Below are 21,554 nucleotides of genomic sequence, written 5' to 3' on the forward strand. Positions count from 1 at the left end.
TAAACGTTTGTGTTATTGATTAAAACATGTATTGGACTAGGAAAAGGGTTTTTCTATCTTTTGAGAAAGCATATATGCTAATTTAAGACTAGATTAAGATCAATACCTGAATTAGAATAAAAACCAAGCTCACTGCCTGGCTCCATGTATTTGCTATTCTGTATATGCTCTTGATCAAGATTACAGTTTTGTCTTATCTAGACACTTAAAAAACAAACAAACAAAACTACTTGTAGGGCTGGAGAAGACAGCTCAGGGATTAGAGCTCTCCCAGAGGACCTGAGCTGAATTCCCAGTACTCACATGACAGCTCACAACAGTCTAGCATTCTTTTCTGGCCTCCACAGGTACTGAATGTACATGGTGCACAGGCAGAAATGCAGGCAAATACCCATATGCATAAAACAAAAATAGAAAGACTGCGTATACACAGATAAATTTTGCCTATTCTTTTAGATCTGAGATGCACAATAAGACTGTCAGTCAGAGGTTTGGCCTGCTATTGGAGTCCTACTGCCGTGCCTGTGGGATGTATCTGAAGCACCTGAACAGACAAGTAGAGGCCATGGAGAAGCTCATCAACCTAACGGACATCCTTAAGCAGGAGAAGAAGGATGAGACACAAAAGGTGTGTGAGCGGCTCTCCCATTGCTTCTGGAGACTTCCCTTGAAGTTGGAGCACAGTGCACACGTAGAGTGTAGTTCTTACAGTTTGGATTTGAGTTCTACTGCCTGCCAGTTGTGTTGTAGATATATTATGTGGGCTCCTAGGACTCATTTTCTTCAACTGTAAAATAAAAACAATACTTTAAACATAGTGCTTGTGAGAAAGAAGCTAATCACGTGACAGGCAAAGCACTTGTCACCTCCTTTGAGCATGCCCACTGTGTGCTCTTTTACATGGCTGTAAGTGATGTAATTAATAATGTTGGTCATGATTCCAAAAATAAGGAGCAGTGAATTTAACTGGCCTCGGTGCACCTGTCACACTCAGGTCCTCGGGACCTCCCACCCTCTTCTCTCACTACTGCCAACTGAAAAGCAAGCGTAGCCTCCCCTCGGTGAAATAGCAGAATCCATTCACCAACTCATTCCCAATACCCAAAGAACATAAATTAGTATTACAGAATCAGTTTTTTCCCAACATCTATGTTAATAATACTGAAAAGAAAAACAACTATTTTAAAGTTGGTGCATTCAAGCTAAAAGAAAGTTACTGTATTAATTTAGAGGCCTTAAAATATGTGACTGAGTTGACTCTTTGAAAGTGCAGCATATAAACTCAAATAGAGATTATTAGAAAATATGTAAAAGTGGCCAGAGCATAGCTGTTGCTGGTACATGAATGGCAAGCACAAGGTCAGCCCCAGCAGCACACCAACCAGGCTGTGGTGTAGTGTCTTCTGTGGTACATGTGCGTGAGTAAAGAAACGAGTGTAAAAAGACAGATCAGAAGGAATTGTGCTTTTCCTGATGTGATGAACCTGGGCAACAGGGCACTGCTTTGAAACTTAAAGAAAAAAAATACTTCTATCTCAGGAGCTTTGAAAAGATAATTTCTTAAGCATGTATTCTGTGCTCAAGTTTGCGTATTAGATAATGACTCTTCTACAGTGGCTTCATTAAAAAAGAGGGGTTCATGACTCAACTCACTGGCAGCCTGAATGAGATTATGGTGAGGACCTGAAGTCACACTTGGTTCCTGTAGATAGCTTTGTGTCTATACTAGAGTATGGATGGCCCTGTGCTAACATTGGAGGCAAACAGAGATCTCAGTCTTTTTACCTTTACTCAAAAGTCTGCTAGTGAGAATTTCTAGCTGTTCACTTAATAGAGAGAAGTGGGGAACCTCACTCCAGATTTTAGGGGGAGAACTGCGCGTTACTACCGGAACCTCTTTTGTTCCATCACATTTTTTATTTTCAATAAATGAACATTTCCTTTAAGTATGTCCGATACTGCTTGATAGTTCTGAATAGATGGATAGATCTATACAGTATAAAGTGCATGGAGTGTGAGGTTCTCTACAGCAAATGCTTTTCTAGATTTTTCCATCCTCACTCTTTTTTACCTAACTGTGAATGTTTGAAGTTCTCTAACAGAGCCTAGAAGAGAGAATACTAAGCTGAAATCTAAAGTAGACCGGTCTTTTCCTTGTGCTCAGATAAGGACCAGCAGACCTTCTCAGTGCAGTGCCAGGGGCCAGGGCTTGACTCTTTCAGACCACATAAAACTTAGCTGTGAAAGCAACCAGTATACAAGTGGCAGGGCAAGGTTTTAATGCACATTCATTTATGAAAACCATGGCTGGTCAGCAAGAAGTACTTGAGAAACTTGGCTTAGAGTCACGTCATCCAACAGAGCTTGCCTTCTGGAACCGTGATCCCACCCTGACTCTCCCCAATAATACTGCTGCAGTCATGGACTTCCCAGGCAGCAGAGTTGGCCTGGCCTAGGGCAGAGAAGCACAGAGCACTGCTGCAGTCCCAGTGTCAAAGGAAGCAGCAGCTACTTTCCCCTTATGAACTGCACTTCTCATTCGGGCTGTGCTTTGTTATCAGGTACAGATGAAGTTTTTGGTTGAACAGATGAGACAGCCAGACTTCATGGATGCTTTGCAGGGTTTTCTGTCCCCTCTGAATCCTGCTCACCAACTAGGAAACCTCAGGTAAGGTTAAGGCCCCTTGTTGATATGTTTCAGTAAGTATTTTTCCATATAAGTCTTAACAAAAATCCAACCCTCCAATTCTTATAAGACAGCAATAGTAAAATAGCCTTAAACTACAGCTACATTTATTTAGTTTCTGCTACTTTGATAATAGTTTAAATCTTTCTATGGTTATAAATTCTGATATCAGGGACAAGAAGTTGGAAATGGTCTATATAAAACGAATTATGTATTCTTAGATTGGCTGGAAATTTATATAAACATTTTTAAGATTAATGTTTATTGGTTTTTAAAATTTTTTAAGTCTTATAAAACTTGAAAAGGTTATATTGTGTATGAATTTTAAGTAAGCCCAAAGACCAAGAGTGTAAAAAGTTAAAGTGCCTGGTAAAGTCTTAAACTCTTTTACAGGCTTGAAGAGTGTCGAATTATGTCCTCTGCAAAAAGGCCACTGTGGTTGAATTGGGAGAACCCAGACATCATGTCAGAGCTACTGTTTCAGAACAATGAGATCATCTTTAAAAATGGCGACGGTGAGGAGAGCACAGTGAGCTCATGCTGGGTGCACGCTGCTGTCTTTGTACACAAGATGTTTGTGAACCATGGCAACCGTTTAACCGTTAGGGAGTGCAGCACGCACGACATCTAGAATGCTTTACAGTGTGTCTGTGGAGACGTCTGGGGAACTGGGGTATTATGCTTTAATATCTGGAGATACTAAAGGTCTGCAGAGAGTAGGCATATGCAGACACTCCTCAGCTCCCCTATCTGCCCTGAAGGCAGACCCTCCTGCTATAAGGAAGTCACTTGTTCTGAGTCTTAGCAACCGGGTGAGATAACTGAAGGCTGACTCCTAGAATTCTGAGTCGAGTACTCCTTTCCATCCCCCTGGGAGTGTTCATAAGTTAGGAAAGCAAAAATAGCAAGTCTCTGCCCTTATTCATTCCTGGGTCAGACTGTGAATTAAATTGACAGAAGCCAGACTAGCAGGAGAAAAAAAAAGTGTGTGTGTGTGTGTGTGTGTGTGTGTGTGTGTGTGTGTGTGTGTGTGTGTCTGTGTGTGTCTGTGTGTGTCTGTGTGTATGTGTGTGTGTATGTGTGTATGTGTGTGTCTGTGTGTGTGTGTGTCTCTGTGTGTGTGTGTGTGTGTCTGTGTCTGTGTGTGTGTGTGTCTGTGTGTGTGTGTGTGCTTAAGAATTCACCCAGAATATGAGACTCCAAAGAAAGACCAAAGCTGGTCCATTCTCCTTAGCTACACTGGGGCTGAGGAAAGCTGACATTACAGGAGGGGAATGGTCAGAACTACATGAGTAAAGGTGGTCTTGACACTACACTGAAGCAATCTCTCCATCAGAGTTGTTTGAGCTGGACACAGAGACATGCAACTGTAGTCACAGCACTTGGGAAATGAAGGCAGGAAGCTACATAGCATATTGAAGGACAGCCTAGGCTACGTGAGATTCTGTTTCAAAGAGTATCATCTCAGAGAAGTCTTTAAATAGGTGACAGTCAAAACCTGATCTCAACCTCCAGTTGACTGTCAGCCTGGTATCAGCCTTCCCCAAGTGAGCTAAAATGTGATCTCCTTCCGAATCGGGAGCCTTGGAATCCTTGCCTGCCTTGGCTTACTTCCTGTATGCAAGGGTGGTTTGTATAGCATCCAAAATATCTGTGTGCTGGATCCTAGGACTATGGCAGAGCCTGCCCTCTATAGCTTAAAGTTTGGACAAAGACTTTTCAGCAGCTAATTCCAAAAGTGAAAGAACCATGAGACAGAGTGCAATCTTCTGAGAAACTAGGGCATTTATGTGGAGAACGGGCTACAGGAAGAGGGGCTCACCAGTGGCTTGTGAGAAGAACAAATGAGAAAACAGTGAGTGCTGTTGGCCCCAGGATTGCCTTATAACCAAATTTAGACTTCATTCTTCATAAAGGTAAATATTTTAAATAGACTTGGAACTTTTTGAAATATCTTGTTACCAAGATGATTGTGCAAATATTTTAGAACTGGATTAAAAAATTAAAGCGCTGCTGTCTTATGAGTTATCTTGAACATTGAATACAGTTCTTTATTTTCATCTGAAAACAATGGTGCTAAGTGGTGGTGTATATACTTGAATTTCAGACTTACGGCAAGATATGTTAACCCTTCAGATCATCCGAATCATGGAGAACATCTGGCAAAACCAAGGCCTTGACCTTCGGTAGGCATGGGTTGAAAATTATCTTAAGAGAATTAACTAAAATCTTAATGGAAAAGCCTCTGAAGGCCTATATTAAAAATGTTTATAAAACAAACAAAAACAGACAGTAGTGACTAGGAGGAGGCACTCTTGGCTGCCTTGTGCTTTTTCTCTTGCATGACCCAATAGCTGAAGAGACTCGTCTAAGTGAAAAGAACTGTCTTGTGAGTGTCTTAAGGTCGCCCATCCCTGGAGTATCACCATTAGGATTAGAACAGACCCAGGAGTTAGGAAGCACTTGCTGTTCTTGCAGAAGAGCAGAGCTTGTTTGGGAGTTGGAACCACATTGATTGATTCTAACCCCAGGGAATCCAGCACCCTCTTTGGATCCCCACAGATACCCACACGTATTTATGCATACACACTTACATACATTCATACACACAAATTTAAAAATATTTTTCAGAAGTAAGTTTCATCATAGAAATTCAGTAATCCTAAAGCTATCTTTTATCAATTTTTAGCAAAGCAACTGAAGTTTTTATCAGTTTCTCCCCCCCACCACCTTTTTTGTGACCATCTGTATTCTCTCCCCCTAACTTTGCAGAATGTTCTATGCTCTCATAGTCCTTGCTTCTAGTGCTTTTGAAACCTCAAAGCCCACACCTGGTAACACACCTCCTCCAACAAGGCCACACTTCCTATTCCTTCCCAAATAGTTCATCAATAGGGATTAAGTATGCAAATACATGAGCCTCTAGGGACCATCTTCAGAACAGCACAGTCCACACACTGGCCTAAATAGACTTATAGCTATATCAGAGTGCAAAATACAGTTAGTCCCACTTCAAAAGTCTCCTTAGTCTTTCACCATCTCAACTGTTTTAAGTCCAAAGGCTCTTCTGAGACTCAATCCCCGGTTAAAGCACATTTACATAGCTCCAACATACTGTAGTACAGAGTATACATCATCATTCTAGAAGGAAGGAAAGAGCACAGTGAGGAGAAACAAGACCAAAGCAAGACTGAAATCCAACAGAGCAAACTCCATACTCCGCACTCCATGTCTGACGTCAGAGCTCTCCTCAGATCTCTAACTCCTTTCAGCTGTGTTGACCACAGAAGAAGAGTGATCCAGAGCTGTGCGCCTGTCAGGGACGTGGCCCCACCTTGACTGCGCACACTGTGTGTCTCTTCAATATTCAGTACAAGATAAAAGTACCCAGAACCGCTTCATCCATATCCACAAATACAGATATCACAGAAGAGCATTTATGGATGTAAGTTGTAGAACTAGGTGCTTTTTCACGGAATACCATTTTTACTTTAAAAACAAACTGATAAATCAAGTGTAGATACTTTGCCTATAAGCCCTGAAGTCAGAATACTAAGGCAGACAAATCCAGAGTTCAGGCCAACCTGGACTATCTTAAAAAGTCCAGGGCCATCCCAGATATAGCAAACTCCTGTTCCAAAAATACCAAAATTTAACATCTAACGGTCAAGCCATAATTCAGTTAGGCTATTTGACAGGTGTTTTCTTTGAAAGTAAACCTCCTTCGTGTGTCGTTTAAAGGAAAACAGCTATGGCAGTTTTGTTGCCAGTAATAAAATTTGAATTTCTGAGGGAATATTAGAATTGTGAAAACACTATTCCCCAAACTATAGTCCAGCTTGAACTTTCTAAATGCGATTGGTGCTAGCATCTATACTTGTGGCCAGGCATGATGTGCACATCTGTAATCCCATACCTGAGACGGAGGCAGGAGGATTCTGGTCAGGAGGTGAAGGTGGTTACCAGGCTAGCCAGGGCTGCATATCAAGACCAAATCAAAAAAATATATATTTTATCTTTTATTATGTCATAATAAAAAGTAAGTTTAGAAAATTTATAAAACTCACAAGGCAGACTATCTTCTAAATGAGTAGTATAGGGACCCATAATGTCCTTAATGTTAAAACCTACAACACACGTCAATTTAGATGTAGCCATCAAGTTTATTGATACAGTTTTATAGTTCACATTGCAACTCAAATATCTTATTAGACTATAGAATAGTATCAAGGAAAACCATCACATAATCCTTCCTTTTCCTGGCTACCTGTGTATACATGCTTCTTCATGTACTTCGTTTAAACGAAGTATGATATCATATACCTGTGAGCCATGCACTAGGGAAGCTGAGATAGAAACATCTTAGAAAAATAAAACAACCATCCACATCGACCTGCTCATGTGCACCAGTGCTTAACTACGGGATGCTCTTGCGGAGGACCCAGAGTTGGCTTCCAGCACCCAAGTGGCAGCATGTAAACTCATGTAAACGGGCGCATGCATAGACAAAAAATAATCGATGAGTGAATTAATCACTTTTTAAAATACAGTTGGTCAGCAGACCCAGACAAAAACACGTTTTGAAAGAATGTGGAAGTCAGTCTTCTCACTTTTTTTGTTTTGGGGGGGTTTTAACTTTTTATTCTGTTTTATGTATATGAGTATTTGCTGCATGTATGTATGAATACCTACCACATGCATGCCTGGTGCCAATGGAGGTCTGTCTTAGTTAGGGTTCCCACTGCTGAGAAGAGACACCATGATCAAGGCAACTCTTATAAGAACAACATTTAATTAGGTCAGGCTTACAGGTTCAGAGGTCCAGTCTGTTATCATCAAGGCAGGAAGCATGGCAGCATCCAGACAGACATGGTAGCTGAGAGTTCTACATCTTGTTCCAAAGGCAAACAGGAGAAGACTTGGCTTCTAGGCAACTAGGAGAAGAGTCTCAGAGCCCACCCCGAAGTGACACATTCCTCTAACGAGGCCACACCTCCTAATAGTGCCAGTCCCTGGCCCAAACATATTCTAACCACCACAAGGCAGAAAGATCCCCAAGAATTGGATTACAGAAGACTGTGAGCTACCATATGGGTGCTGGGAACCAAACCTGGGTCATCTGGAAGAGCAGGCAACGCTTTTAACCATCTGTCTATCCAGTCCCCGTCAGAGCTTTATTTAATACAGATGGTTTTGTTCCGTACAAAATGGCACCTTAACAGACCATGATTTGATTTTAGATGGGCTCATTTTTAGGAATAGTTTTGTCAGTATAAAAAAGTAAAGAGTATGTTAAGACAAAGGTCATTTGTGTGATAAACTTAACTAATTGAATGTAGAGATTCTGAGATGCTGAGAAGAGACACCATGATCAAGGCAACTCTTATAAGAACAACATTTAATTAGGTCAGGCTTACAGGTTCAGAGGTCCAGTCTGTTATCATCAAGGCAGGAAGCATATATATATATTTTCAGATTTACAAGACATGAACAACGATGACAGCAGTAGGCATGCTAATGAGGTAGAGGGAATCACCTGAGGCCACAACCCTAGACAGAGACTGCAGGCAACTAAGAAATGCTGAAAGTGGGAGACAATGTCCCCAGATGGAAGAGCCCCTAGATTGTCCAATCCCAAGTGGTCTGCCCTGAAAACATGTATACAAGTAACATTATATTATATGGACTGTATTAAACATATTCAGGAAGACGGTGCGTAAGTACCAACAAGGAAGTAAAGGTCTGTGAGTTTGAGATCGAGCAACAGAATGTGCATGCAAATGACTAAAGGGGACAGTAGGAGGATGGTGTGATTATATTTTTATTTTAATTAAAAGTATTTGCTGTTTTAAGATTCTGCCTTTGTCAATTTCCAGCATGCTACCTTATGGCTGTCTATCCATTGGGGACTGTGTGGGTCTCATCGAGGTGGTGAGAAACTCTCACACCATCATGCAAATCCAGTGCAAAGGAGGCCTGAAGGGGGCGCTGCAGTTCAACAGCCACACACTGCATCAATGGCTCAAGGACAAGAACAAGGGCGAGATGTGAGTTTGCTCCCGTGCTCCTGGGGATGCTAGTGGTTCACCACTGAGCTCAAGAGAAATAGACTGAACTTTGAAACATTGGAGGTTATTGTGAGTGAACAAGAATTGCTTTGGTGGACCCTGATCAATCACCTTGTGTCTCTTATTCTCTTTCTTTTAATTCTTATAAACAAAATGAACATGTGTACCAGTTAGAAAAACCCGACTCGGTTCCCAGTCCCTGCGCGGGTCCCTCACAATCACCTGTACCTTTAGCTCCCGGGAACCTGATGCCCTGTTCTGGCCTCACAGTGCCTGTACTCAGCCGCACATGCCCATACATAGCTATATCATTAGAAGGAAAAAGAAATCTCTTTCTAAAGTAACATTATACATTCGAATCTTTACTCCTAGTTTGTTTTTCAAAATGATATTTTAGAAATTAATTTTCAAAGCTATCAGTGGTGGCATATGCCTTTAATCCCATTACTTAGCAAGTGGGTTTTCAGTTCCAGACCAGCCTAAGCTACATAGAAAAACAGAGGCAGAGGCAGGCAGATGTTTCTTGAGTTTGAAGCCAGCCTAGTATACATAGTGGTTTCCAGGCTAGCAGGGGCTATATGTAGTGAGACCTTATCTTTATATTTTTTTTTAATCATTTTCTCCTGGGTATTTGGCTTATTCCAGCACTCAAGTGGCTAACCCAGGAGGGTTTCTGTGAGTTTCAGGTTGCCTGGGATGTATTGTAAGAAACACTGGGGACTATAGAGCTATACAGATAATTTGGCTGATGGAAGTACTACTGCACACATGTGAAGACCAAAGCTCAATCTCTGACACCCTTAAAAGCCTCATGGTGTATGCTCAAAGCAAGGAGCCTGAACAGTTCCATCTTAGGGGCTGGCTTGCCCACAGTACAGTCAGTGGTGAGCCCCAGGTCAGTGAGAGACCTTGTCTCAAAAATTACACAGTGAGATGCTGAGGAATTGGCTTAGTTGTTAAAAACACTTGCTGTTCTTCCAGAGGACTTAGATTTGCTTCCTGGCACCATATCTGAGAGTTTTAACTGCCTGTCTCTAGCTCCATGGGGCCACACACGCTCTTGGGCCTCCACAGGTGTGTTTCCATTCACACACAAAAAAAACACATAAGTAAAAACAAATCCTTAAAGGAATAAGAGAATGCTAGAAGACAGCGAGTGCTAACTCCTGGCCTTCACACACTGCAGCTACATATCCCATGGAGAAAGAGACCATGATGGATGTTTCTTTTATTCTGATAAGAATTACGCTTAGATTCCAAGGAACATCTGAAAAGTCCTTTGAGACTAAGAGTCTCCGAACTTCTCGGCTCTTCAGACATACTTTTTTTCCTGATATTAATGAGAAATGTCAGCCGTATTTCCCCAGTTTGGCCGCAGCCACTCCGTTTCCATAGCACATATGAGGTGTGTATTTCCTTGCTGTAGATATGATGCAGCCATTGACCTGTTCACTCGGTCCTGCGCTGGGTACTGCGTGGCAACCTTTATCTTGGGAATTGGAGACCGGCACAACAGCAACATCATGGTGAAAGATGACGGACAGGTAGTGGCGTTTAAAGTGCCTTCTGGGTCTTCAGATATATTAACTCAAGATCTTTTATGTCTGCATGTTGAACTAAAATGTAATTTCTTATTTTGAAAGCTGTTTCATATAGATTTTGGGCACTTTTTGGATCACAAGAAGAAAAAATTTGGCTATAAGCGGGAACGTGTGCCATTTGTGTTGACACAGGATTTCTTGATTGTGATTAGTAAGGGAGCACAAGAGTACACCAAGACCAGAGAGTTTGAGAGGTAAGCTCCAAGGCCGTGCGTGTGTGCGTGCATGCGTGCGTGCGTGCCCACTGTGCACTGCTCCAAGACCGTGTGTGCGTGACCACTGTGCACTGCAGGGCTGCTGCCTGCATGTGGGGCAGGGATGCGGTCTTTATTGTCTCTTCTGTCCGATGTCGGGGTTGGGGCACGTGGAGATGACTTCTTTCATTGAGCTAAGTGCAACCTACAAAAGAAGTAACCTTTAAACACCCTAATTATTAGCTGCTGTTAAATAACTAGACCCTACTTTATTTTGTCAAGTAATGTATAGTGCTTACGACACGTTTTTTTGGTTCCAGCCTGAATAAAGCCAGCAGACAATAATTCTTAGCACATCTGTTTGTTCTGACCACCTTGGTACATTGTTAGTCTATCTTAGATTTCAAAGGTCTTCTATAAAATTCTGTTTTGTGTATAAGTCAGTCCTCTGATTTTAGGCGCCTAAGCCCTTAAAGCCTTACTTTAGTATAAACCGGTTAGACATGTAATAAATACTGACCTCCAATGTTCAAGCACTGTTTCAGCTGCTTGAGAGGCAACAATGTACTCATTTGCAGAGTGCACATTCTAGAATAGTGTGAGCCAAGGGAGAGGAATGGTAATTGTTAGACCCTTACCCAGGACAGCTGTGCTAATTCTGTAAAGCCAATGTACTAGCAGCTCACTGACCAGATGTTCTTCCCTCTTACAGGTTTCAGGAGATGTGTTACAAGGCTTACCTAGCAATTCGGCAGCATGCCAATCTCTTCATCAACCTTTTTTCAATGATGCTTGGCTCTGGAATGCCAGAACTACAATCTTTTGATGACATTGCATATATCCGAAAGACTCTAGCCTTGGACAAAACTGAGCAAGAAGCTTTGGAATATTTCACAAAGCAAATGAATGATGCACATCATGGTGGATGGACGACAAAAATGGATTGGATCTTCCACACCATCAAGCAGCATGCTTTGAACTGAGATGGGAGCTGGGACTGCGAGCTGGCTCCCGGCTTCTCCACTGCATGGCAGTGAGTGGCAGCAGGCAGGCAGTGGCATGGGATGGCACAGTCAGGAACAACATTAGGACTTGAGCAAGAACATAAACAACGTGCTCTATAATTGAAACACTGTACACGCAAGCAGGGTTTGATAGCACTAAACTAGTTTATTTCAAAATCCAGCTTTAGAATAACGAGCAATTTCATGTTATGCCTTAAGTCCAAAAAAGGTAAACTTTGAAGATTGTTTGTATCTTTTTTTAAAAAAACAAAACAAAACAAAAATCCCCAAAATACATACAAATGATGGAGACAAAACTAGAATGCTGTTGTTTGTCTGCCAGTGTTCTGTCTAACACGTGGACACGCCCAAGGCTGTGACTGCTATAGGTCTGAGTAAGCTAAAGCTTATATTAAGTTACATGAATTGGAGAAGAAGGAAAATTCTGATTTTCCCATTGCTGTTCAGACTTAACGATTTGAAGTGGGGATTTTGATCCCTGCTTAATGAGGAACAACACTTGGGGTGAAGGGACTCGCTTTTTGCTTTGAACAAACAACACTTTGATGGACTTGGGGTCTCACCTGCGGTTTTGAAAGCAGTCACAATACTTGCAGACAGCTGCGTTTTTGTTGGGTGTTGTTTTTTGTTGTTTTTTTCTCTGGACAGTATTTACAAGGATCTGACTTATTTCCTAGGGAAATTCTGGGCTGGCATCAAGTATAGCAGTAAGGGCAGAGGAGAGGCCGCAGGGAGCCCCTGTTCCTGACCTGTACAGTGTTCACTTTCAGCTGATTGTTTCTCCTTTTGCAATTGAACTGAATACTTTTTTTTCATGCATGTTTTCCAGAAAATAGAAGTGAGTATTAATGTTATTAAAAAGATTATTTTTTTTTATTAAAGGCTATTTATATTATAGAAACTATCATTAATATATATTCTTTATTTACATAATCTGTCCCATAGTCATGCATTGTTTTGCACCCCAAATTTTTTATCGTTGGTAACAGCATGGTTAGCTTTTCTCTCGGTCTGTAGATGAGGCTCAGGCACTATTCCATTTATCCAATACCCGTGTATGACTCCTTAAGGAACAGATTGAATCGCACACGCTTTCCTGCCGCTGCTGGCCGTTTTTTACACGACGCCCTCATCCATTCCTCCGTAGTTGAGACAGCACAATCACATGAAACCCGTTACTAAAATGAATACAAAACCGACTATCATCCTGACTCTTAATCCTTCTGCAGAGGTCTAGTCATGAGTGACTCTTTACATTATGAGAGACTGGAAACCATGAATTTTTTACCTTCGTAAGCTACGTATCCGTACTTCAATGATAAAAGTAGGACATTAACCCATTTTACTATCATGTCCCAATTCCAAGTGGTGAGGTCTCACTCCAGTGTCATTAAATCCCATTCAGGCACGGTGCATTAGTGAGCATTCTGAAATGCATCCATCTAAGATGTAGGGCTAATGTTAGTGGTCGCTCTAGATTTCTACTCAGTGTTTGAATGATTCATGTCCTAGAAAATAGCTTTAGCAGATACTCAGATGCCACACCAAAAAAAGAAGAAAAAAAGAAAAAAAAAAGAATAAATAAAAAGGAAAAAAAAAAGAAAAACTGTGCAATAATCTCCTGACAGTTCCTAGCTCAGGCGTTCCTGGGGAGCATCGTTATGAAGAGCGCACGCTGTACACGCTAGAAAACAGAATCCCTGTAATACAGTGCTCACCTTGAGGCCAGACACCTATATAGACGTTTTGAATAGTGAACAGGGGACTCTAATAGAAATACTCTTAATATCTGCCTATTTTTAGAACCCTTAAAGGGCATAATTATTGAAGATTTAGGTACTTCACTAAAGCATGTATATATTATTGCCAACAAGAAAAATAAACCTGAAGATTAGGGGAACTTGGTTCTGTAAACTGTCTTGGAATAGTTAAGCAGAATTTAAGCTCTGTTTTATGCAGAAAACCAGATAGATTCTTTTGCAGATATAGAAAACTTCCTAACTTATTTAAACTTGGCATTTAACACTTTGTGTTACTTAGATATACAGTTGCTAGGTACTAACATCCCATTCTTCTCTATATCAGGGATTATTACAGTCAAACTCAGTGACATGGTACAAATCTACAACTTTGATGGTGGGAACTGAAGAATTACAGAGAACTGTGTTTTCCCGAGTGCCAAAAGAAACAAAAACAAAACAAAACAAACAAACCCCACAAAAAAAAGAAAAAAAAAAAAAAGCCGCGAGCCTCCTTGCACAAAATTGATAGGTTTTTTTTTGTGTGTATGTGTGTGTTTGTGTGTGTGTATGTTTAACATTAGTCCATCAGTTGCCGTAGTATCACCTCCCAGGTCTCTGCACAATTAAAACACAGCCACATAGCTTATTTTGTCATTTACAACCACATTGATTTTATTTGAAAGAAAGTCTATAGTCTGTGAAGGGTATAAGTAAAGAAAGGAGAACTGGTTGTATTCAAAAAGGCAAAAGCCAAACTTGAATTGCAGCTGGGGTGATCAATATCTGCTTCCAGAGAGCAATAATGTGCCACTTACTCCCAGGTGCTTCAGTACCAGAAAGTGCTGTGGGACTCGGTCACCTCTGTAGATGACCGTCCTTGTCAGTGAATGACTATTGTGGAAATGACTTGGGCTCCATAGTTTCACTAAGTCACTTGAGGATGTCTCATCAGCAATTATTTCAGGAAGGAAAGAAAGCAAATCTAAAGAAAGAAACTAAATACACTGTAGCAAGAAATAACTCTTCAATCATGCTTTAACTTTTTACCATAGTCTCAGCTATACAAAAAACTTTAGTTTGAAGATTTTACATTGCTGTTAATTTGAAATCTGTTGTTCTTACTGTGGAGTTTGATTTGTTCGTTTGTTTGCTTTCTGTTGGTTTTTTTTTTTTTTTTTAAGATGTTTCTAAATAGATTTTTTAAAAAAAAGAAAGAAGAAGAAGAATGGAATCTGGTTGCTATTTTAAGGTAGAACCTGAGACTTTTTGTGGTTCTTCATGTCCTCTGTAAAATTTGGTGTCAAGAGTCATCAACTCTGAGGTTGTCCCTTCTGTTCTGCTTTATATTACTGCCCATCAGGAAATGGGAACCTGGTGAATATATAATGAATTGTAAAATATTTTAAATGTGTAACTTTTTCAACTGTGAAACTGACTATTGGTTTTTTTTTTTTTTGATGAAAACAGCTGCTCATAAAGTATTTTGTGTAAAGTGTAGTTCTTATTAATCAGGAAATGATTACGTGATTAGATGTGTGCCCTCTTGACTTTTATCTGAAAGAGATTGGTAATTATCACAGAGACAGAGCACGATCCATCTGTGTTCTCTGCTCGTCAGGAGCCAGCTGATGTGGCGTCACAGAAAAGACGAACCTGTTTTAATGGTACAGTAGAAACCTCACAGCACGTGGACTTCGCTGTGTTTCTTAACATAATTTTTGTAAGCTTGATGTCCATGCTTTCCAGCTCTTTGAAGAAATTTATTTCCAGCATTATGTTAATCTTTTCTGAATATTACAGTTTCCACTTTTTTCCTGTTTCTCTGGAAACTGCAGACCTGGGCTGGACCCCCACACTACAGAATATTAATGAATTACTTTTGATGTCTACAACATTGCTAAAATACCAAATTCAAAGGCATTTTGTGGCGTCATAGATTGTGGTATGTCTGCTTCAGATGTTTGGGGAGATGGGGGTGTGGTGGAAGGGCCTGAGCAGGGAGAAGCACAAAGGGGCATGGAAGTTACAGGGATGCTGTCCACGTACTAGAAAGGAATCAGTTCCAGGTTGGAATTTTGAAGGCTGAACTCAGTCTTGACATCATCTTTAATTAGTAACTCTTGATGACAGAGGAGTCCAGCTGAGCTGTTTTAAACAGACAAACAAAAGCATTTCAGTTATTAAAACTGTAAACAGATCATGTCGTGGCCTGGAAAGCCTTTTTTTTTTTCCTTATAAAAATATTGTTTTTACTCTCTGGAAAGATGTTGGGCTCCAGCTCAAAAGAATTGCATTCCTGATAGCCCTGGTAGCTGTCTCCAAAGGTTTGTAAGGGAAATGGCCATGTTACCACTCAGTGCTCTCACAGGACAGCAAAGAGAATCTCATTGTAGGTTTTCAAGTCAAGATTGGGCATGCGCTGCTGTTCATGGACCAGGAGACAGGATGGGTCAAGGAATGGGGCTAAAATCTATTGCTCCAGCCACTTGGGAAAGCTTTATTGTTAAAGCAATTCAAGGTGCCAGTTCTTGAGTGCGGCGCTCATAGCATGCTCTCCTGTGTTGCTTTGCTAGCACTGGCCAAGGCTCTGTAACGAAAGGTGTAAACAGATACCAAGGTTCTAAAATGCAGAAAGGACTTGTTGTTAGGAGTCACCCAGATTGCATTGGCAATCCTGGGTGAGTTTTTGTGGGATTGTGCACCTCCATCCATTTTATTATGCGGTGCCTTTTCCTTTGCTTGGCTTTTGGGTATGGTAGGGTATCAGCCGTGTGCTAATTACAGCAAAGGGAATGGGAACAGAGCAGTTATCACACTTCTCAGGTGTCACAAAGAGTGTTGGTGGGCAGGACTGAAATGAGGCTCCATCCTGTGTGCTGTTGGCTGATTTTTAACTCACTACCAGCAGTAGATGCCATTTCTCGTGGTAATAAGTACCAAAAGGAAAATACTTTATAGGCCACGTGGACTTTATATAACCTCATCTTGTGTCACAAGCTTGTGGCAGAAATATACATACACATATACATACTATATGTATGTATGTGTATATATATATATATTTTTTTTTTTTTTTGAGACATGGTTTCTCTGTATAGCCCTGTCTGTCCTGGAACTCACTCTGTAGACCAGGCTGGCCTCAAACTCAGAAATCTGCCTGCCTCTGCCTCCCAAGTACCGGGATTAAAGGCGTGTGCCAACACCTGCCCGGCCGGAAGTATATATTTTTAAATACTGTTTTTGTTGATCTTCTAGGTTAGCTGAAGGAAGAACCTTTGGTGTTTCCAATTAAAGCATGGGAATTTGGGTCAGTTGTTAGCCCAACAAATGTGTGTGGAGTGGAGCTCTGGGCTTGAGCCCAGCACATCATAAACGGGGTCTGATGACATATGCCTGTAATTCCCCACCTCAGGAGGTAGAGAACAGAAGTTCAGGGCCATCCTCAGCCTACATTACTAACATAATGTAATGCATGCTTGGGGTACTCTGGCTCCAAAACATCCCCACTAAACTTGTTCTAGTACAAATTCACAAGTGTAATTATTTCTGTTGGTTCATAAGAAAGAAATACTTAAATAGATTTAATGTATGTTCCTAAGAGTAGCTAAGAAATGTGATTTTTCTGGAAATGTTTTTGATTATGAAACCCAAACAAATTTGTTGTGGTGATGATGGTGGATTTCTTAGGGTTTTGTCATTTTATTGTTGGTACAAGGTCTCAGTGTAGCCCAGGCTGGCCTCAAATTCAAGATCCTCTGGACTTAGCTTCGGGGTGCTGAGTTTACAGTACCCTCACTCCAGGCTCCAAGAATCCGTGCTTCAAATGCAGCTGATGGTTCTATTGTCATTTGGTCTTAGCTGAATAAAATCTAAAAAAAGTACATTGCTTTTGAACACAACACTTTAATATGTTGGCAAATGCAGAACTCTGAAAAGACAGTGAGCTCACCCCCCTCCTCTCAGCCAGACTGCTGCTCTCTGTTCGTTTACTCAGCAGGGTGAGGGGCTGTGTCAGAGGCTTTAGTTAGAACCATTCTTAGTGTTCTGTTCACCCTGGTCCCAGAAGTACTCAGCCCAGCACTTCGTGTGCAGTTTTCAGCCTGGGAGTCAAACGACCCTTTCACAGGGATTTCAGCCCATTGGGAAACACAAATATTTACATTAGGGTTCATAACAGTAGCAAAGTTATGAACTAGTTTTATGATTACTATAACATGAGGAACTGTGCTGAAGGTTGGCATCATTAGGAAGGTTGAGAACCGCTGACTTAGAAATATAGATGACTATAGCCCACAACGTTGGGATACCTCTTCTGTCATACTGGTCCCAGCAAGGAGTTCAGCCAGAGACTACTACGCTCACTGTCAGTGTTAATTACCGCTGTCAGTGTCTGCTGTCCCCAACTGCACAGCCTCTGCCATTGTCTGTTCATTCCAAAAGAAAGAAAACTTACCTTGTGTCTAAACCGTCCTTACTGTGTGGTATAAGCCAAGAGCTCTGAGAATCCCTTTTGCTGTTTCTCTTGACAGGCAAACTCTAGGTTGTTTTGTAATTACTGAGAATACTTAATTGAGGGGATGCAGAGATGGCTCAGTGGTTAAGAGCACTGCTCTTCCAGAGGTCCTGAATTCAATTCCAAGCAACCACATGGTGGCTCACAACCATCAGTAATGGAATCTGACGCCCTCTTCTGGTGTGCCTGATCACAGCTACAGTGTGCTCATATACACAAAATAAATAATCCGTTAAAAAAAAAAAGAATACTTGATTGAAAAACTGAATCAAGCCAGGTGTGGTCACACACAGCTTGAGTCAGAGCATGCAGGAGGCAGAGGCAGAGGCAGATGGACCTCTGTGAGTTCCAGGACAGCCAGGCCTACACAGATGAACCTTGTCTCAAAAAACCAAAAAAAAAGAAAGACAAGAAAAACTGAACCATTTTTTTCTCCTGCCCTGGCAGTGAGTAATAGAGAGATGCATGCTAATTTCTCTAAAGCATAAGGAATTATTAGTGCATTCCTTAGCTAATTTTCTTGCATTCACAGTATCCATCAGTGGTAGTGTGCCTACCACAATACATAAGACTTTAGGATCAATTTCCAGTAGTAAAAATAAAAGAAAAATTAGAGGCCTGAACACTATAAACAGATTTAGACACTTGTCTTCTAAGCACACATGCATACATACCTGTGGTGTGAGTGTATGTGTAAAAGTGGATAGGAAATGGGCTGGTTTTGTGTACTGAAAACTAGGATGTACACGGCACCAGTTTAGAAGCAAGCTGCTTTCCCTCCATTGTAAGCGGTGCAGGTGAGTCTGGGAAGTGTTTGCTTTAAGAATGAGCATCAATGCTGCTTCCTACTTTCACAACTCAGCCTGCTGCACTTACATTTTACTGGGCTGCCAAGTGGTTTGAGCTTCAAATTGTCTTTGTTCTCCAACTTGATGTCTGTCTCCCCTGGCGTGAACCACTAGTCTCTTGTCTGCTTGGAAAACCTTTGTGATGTGGAACCCCACCTGGAGCTTCAGTGCTGAGGATGTTAAGTTGGAACTCAGATTTACTAGGAAATGACTCAACATTTATCTTTCATTTGAGAAAATGACAGAATCTCTGTTTGCAGGATTTTGGTGGGCTTTTTTTTTTTTTTTTAGTACATTTTGGCACAGGTGTATTTTATTACATTTATTTTAGGATTTTATTATTTTATTACAGGAAGGTCTGTACAAAGCAATGTTCACAACCTTTACAGAGCAGATCAGTTGGCCCGGGGACTAGATAGAGGGTGGAGTAGCAGAGAGACACCGTCAGAACTTACCTGCGCCCTGCTGCCACCGAAGATGACCAAGTGGGCTGCTGCAGCTCGCTGTTATGGGCTTCACGGCCATTGTGTCTGCATCACTGATTCAAGTTATCAAAAACTAAACTCACTGTTCCACACATCACATTTTTATGCCGAAAGATCATCAAAGGAGACATTGCCAAGGACTGACACTGGGAAATTGTGAACGGATCTAAAGCCTGCTCATCCCACCCACAGAAGGTGAGATGCCAAGACCCCGTTGCCTAGAGTTGCTACCCTGCTGAGCCACTCACTTTACGAATTCCTGACTTGAACTTAATTGCTCACAGTCTTAGAATGTTAAATGGCTGAGAATCAAGTGTGGCTTGATTACAACAGCATGTCAAAAGTTGTTTCAAAAGTCTCATCCCATTGTCTCCAGTGAAGGGTCTTCATTTTTGTGTGTGGAACTGTAAATGTACATTTAGGTACTCTGGGAAAACAGCAAGCCCCTCCGCTCATACATTCGTCTTGATCTGGAAGGCTTGTGTTGTCAGTCTTGTGACAATTAGTAGTCACCTTTGTTGACTTTTTTTTTTTTAAAACATTTACATGTGCGACGGTTTTGCCTGCGTGTATGTATGAGCACTGCATGCATGTAGTGGCTGCAAGGCCAGAGAGGGGCTTAGATGTCCTGGATCTAGTTACAGATGGTTGTGAACTGACATGCGGGTGCCAGAAACCAAACTCAAGCCCTTGGCAAGAGAAACGAGTACTCTTAAGTACTGAGCCATCTCCAGGCCCTGGCAGGCTGTTAGCAGAAAGATGACTGCATCCTGGGACCGACCATTCTAGAGCGTGGGTTATCTGAGGAGAGTGTTAGATCCTGGTGCAGCTTGCTTCACACTTCATCTCTTGTGTTCCCACACACAGCAGAGACTGGAAGGAGCCCAGGGAAAGGATCATTAACTAGGAAATGCCACAAAATAAAAAGAACTGGTGCAGGACAAGGTCATATAGGAGTGACTGTAAACAGTGGGCCCTGGAATGAAGCCTGGAGAACGAGCAACAGTACCTGTGGCAGACCTCATTATTTTTTACGGCTTTTATCTACTTATAAACGAACTACTAGCTCTGTGTGTGTGTGTGTGTGTGTGTGTGTGTGTGTGTCTCCATGTGTAGGTCTTTGTTGTTCATTTGTTTTGTCAAACTCAGGTGCCCATGCTTACACAGCAAACATTTTACCAACTGAGCCATCTCCCAGCTCCTAATATTTTTTTTTGTATGAGAAATGCTTTCATATGAACCGCATAAGCTGGCTGCTGAGCGTTGGACAGACAGACCCAGCAGTGGCATGTTACATGCCAGCAAGTCCACCAGAGAGCTGTAGTTACATTAAGGACTGACTGCCTTGAGTTCCTTTTGCCTGTGAGGAGAAGACTGCTTCCATCGCTTGTGGAAGGAGACTGGGGAAAGAAAAACTGTTGAAATGGTACACGTTCTTTAGACTTAATAGAAAGTAGACAACATTTAAAGACGTTCTTTTATGGAAAGCTGTACCTTTGCCCCTCACACAGCAGGTCTGTAAGCAGATAGGATTGTTTCTAGTACTGGGGCTCAAGCCCAGGGCCTTGTGCAGGTGAGGCAGGTACTCTACAATAAGCAATGTTTTTTGGTGTTTTGGTTTTTTAAGACAAGATCTGTATATAGCCCAAGCTGCCTTTGAACCTGATTCTCCTGCCTCTGCCTCCCAAGGGCTGGCTGGGGTCTCAAGTCTTCTCCACCATGTCGGGCAGTGGCCAAGTCTTCATCTTGGGACTGGAGAGCTGGGGCCCCCTCTTCAGCTCTCTCTCTTCCTTCCCTGACTCTGCCACACTGTACAGTGTAGACCTGCACCGGCCCACAGAATGTGTTCTGCCTCCTGCTTAAGCTCTTACCACTGTGCTGTACTGTTCACACTGAAAGGACAGATGTTGTGTTAGCCTAACCAAGCCAACAATCAGGGCGCCTCCCAGCAAAGTCAATAAAGGCCAAAATAAGCAGTGAAAGACAACCTTGTGGCCAGACTTCCTCAGAACAACTCCCAAGGGGCCATCGGGACTGTAGAAACAGGGGAAAGTTCCATTGTTGTGATCGAAGAATTCCTTGATGTCCAGGACGCTGTTGAGCAGATCATCCCGGTCTCCGTGACACTTGGGTGTGTAAAAGCACTAGTGGAGGAGGGAAAAGCTCTGTTAACAGTGGCCAGCATTAAGGCTCCAGGCTAAAGCTGCGGTGGGGAGGCCAGATACAGACACGCTCACTCGTAGCGTGGGGGAAGGGAAGTGTCGGCAGGAGCACACAGAATGAAATGACTGTGTCTGATAGCTTCTCCTGTGAGACATGGAGGCAGGGAGATGGCTCAGCAGGCGAAGGTGCTTCCTGCTAACTAAGCCTTACCACCTTAGTTCTAGCCCCA

General features: G+C 41.9%; 2 protein-coding genes across 5 annotated transcripts in view; one reads left to right on the forward strand and one right to left on the reverse strand.

Moving 5' to 3' along the window:
- Positions 1-14,813, forward strand: part of Pik3ca (phosphatidylinositol-4,5-bisphosphate 3-kinase catalytic subunit alpha) — a 69,048-nt gene extending 54,235 nt beyond the window's left edge. Inside the window, exons 14-21 of one of the 2 annotated variants that reach the window (NM_008839.3) lie at positions 457-628; positions 2,562-2,668; positions 3,080-3,201; positions 4,794-4,872; positions 8,563-8,733; positions 10,181-10,298; positions 10,398-10,549; positions 11,262-14,808. In NM_008839.3, coding sequence (NP_032865.2) covers positions 457-628; positions 2,562-2,668; positions 3,080-3,201; positions 4,794-4,872; positions 8,563-8,733; positions 10,181-10,298; positions 10,398-10,549; positions 11,262-11,532 — 1,192 coding nt within the window. In that variant the 3' untranslated portion in view covers positions 11,533-14,808. Of the gene's footprint in view, positions 1-456; positions 629-2,561; positions 2,669-3,079; positions 3,202-4,793; positions 4,873-8,562; positions 8,734-10,180; positions 10,299-10,397; positions 10,550-11,261 lie in introns of both variants that reach the window. The other variant, XM_006535410.4, reaches the window with a different exon arrangement.
- Kcnmb3 (potassium large conductance calcium-activated channel, subfamily M, beta member 3) overlaps positions 13,847-21,554 on the reverse strand; it is a 37,751-nt gene continuing 30,043 nt past the window's right edge. For 2 of the 3 annotated variants that reach the window (XM_017319414.2, XM_011249654.3), the window contains exon 4: positions 13,847-21,306. In XM_017319414.2, the coding sequence (XP_017174903.1) occupies positions 21,022-21,306 (285 nt within the window). In that variant the 3' untranslated portion in view covers positions 13,847-21,021. The remainder of the gene's footprint in view (positions 21,307-21,554) is intronic. The other variant, NM_001195074.1, reaches the window with a different exon arrangement.

The sequence above is a fragment of the Mus musculus genome, chromosome 3 (genome assembly GCF_000001635.26).
Source record: "Mus musculus strain C57BL/6J chromosome 3, GRCm38.p6 C57BL/6J".
NCBI classification, from domain to species: domain Eukaryota; kingdom Metazoa; phylum Chordata; class Mammalia; order Rodentia; family Muridae; genus Mus; species Mus musculus.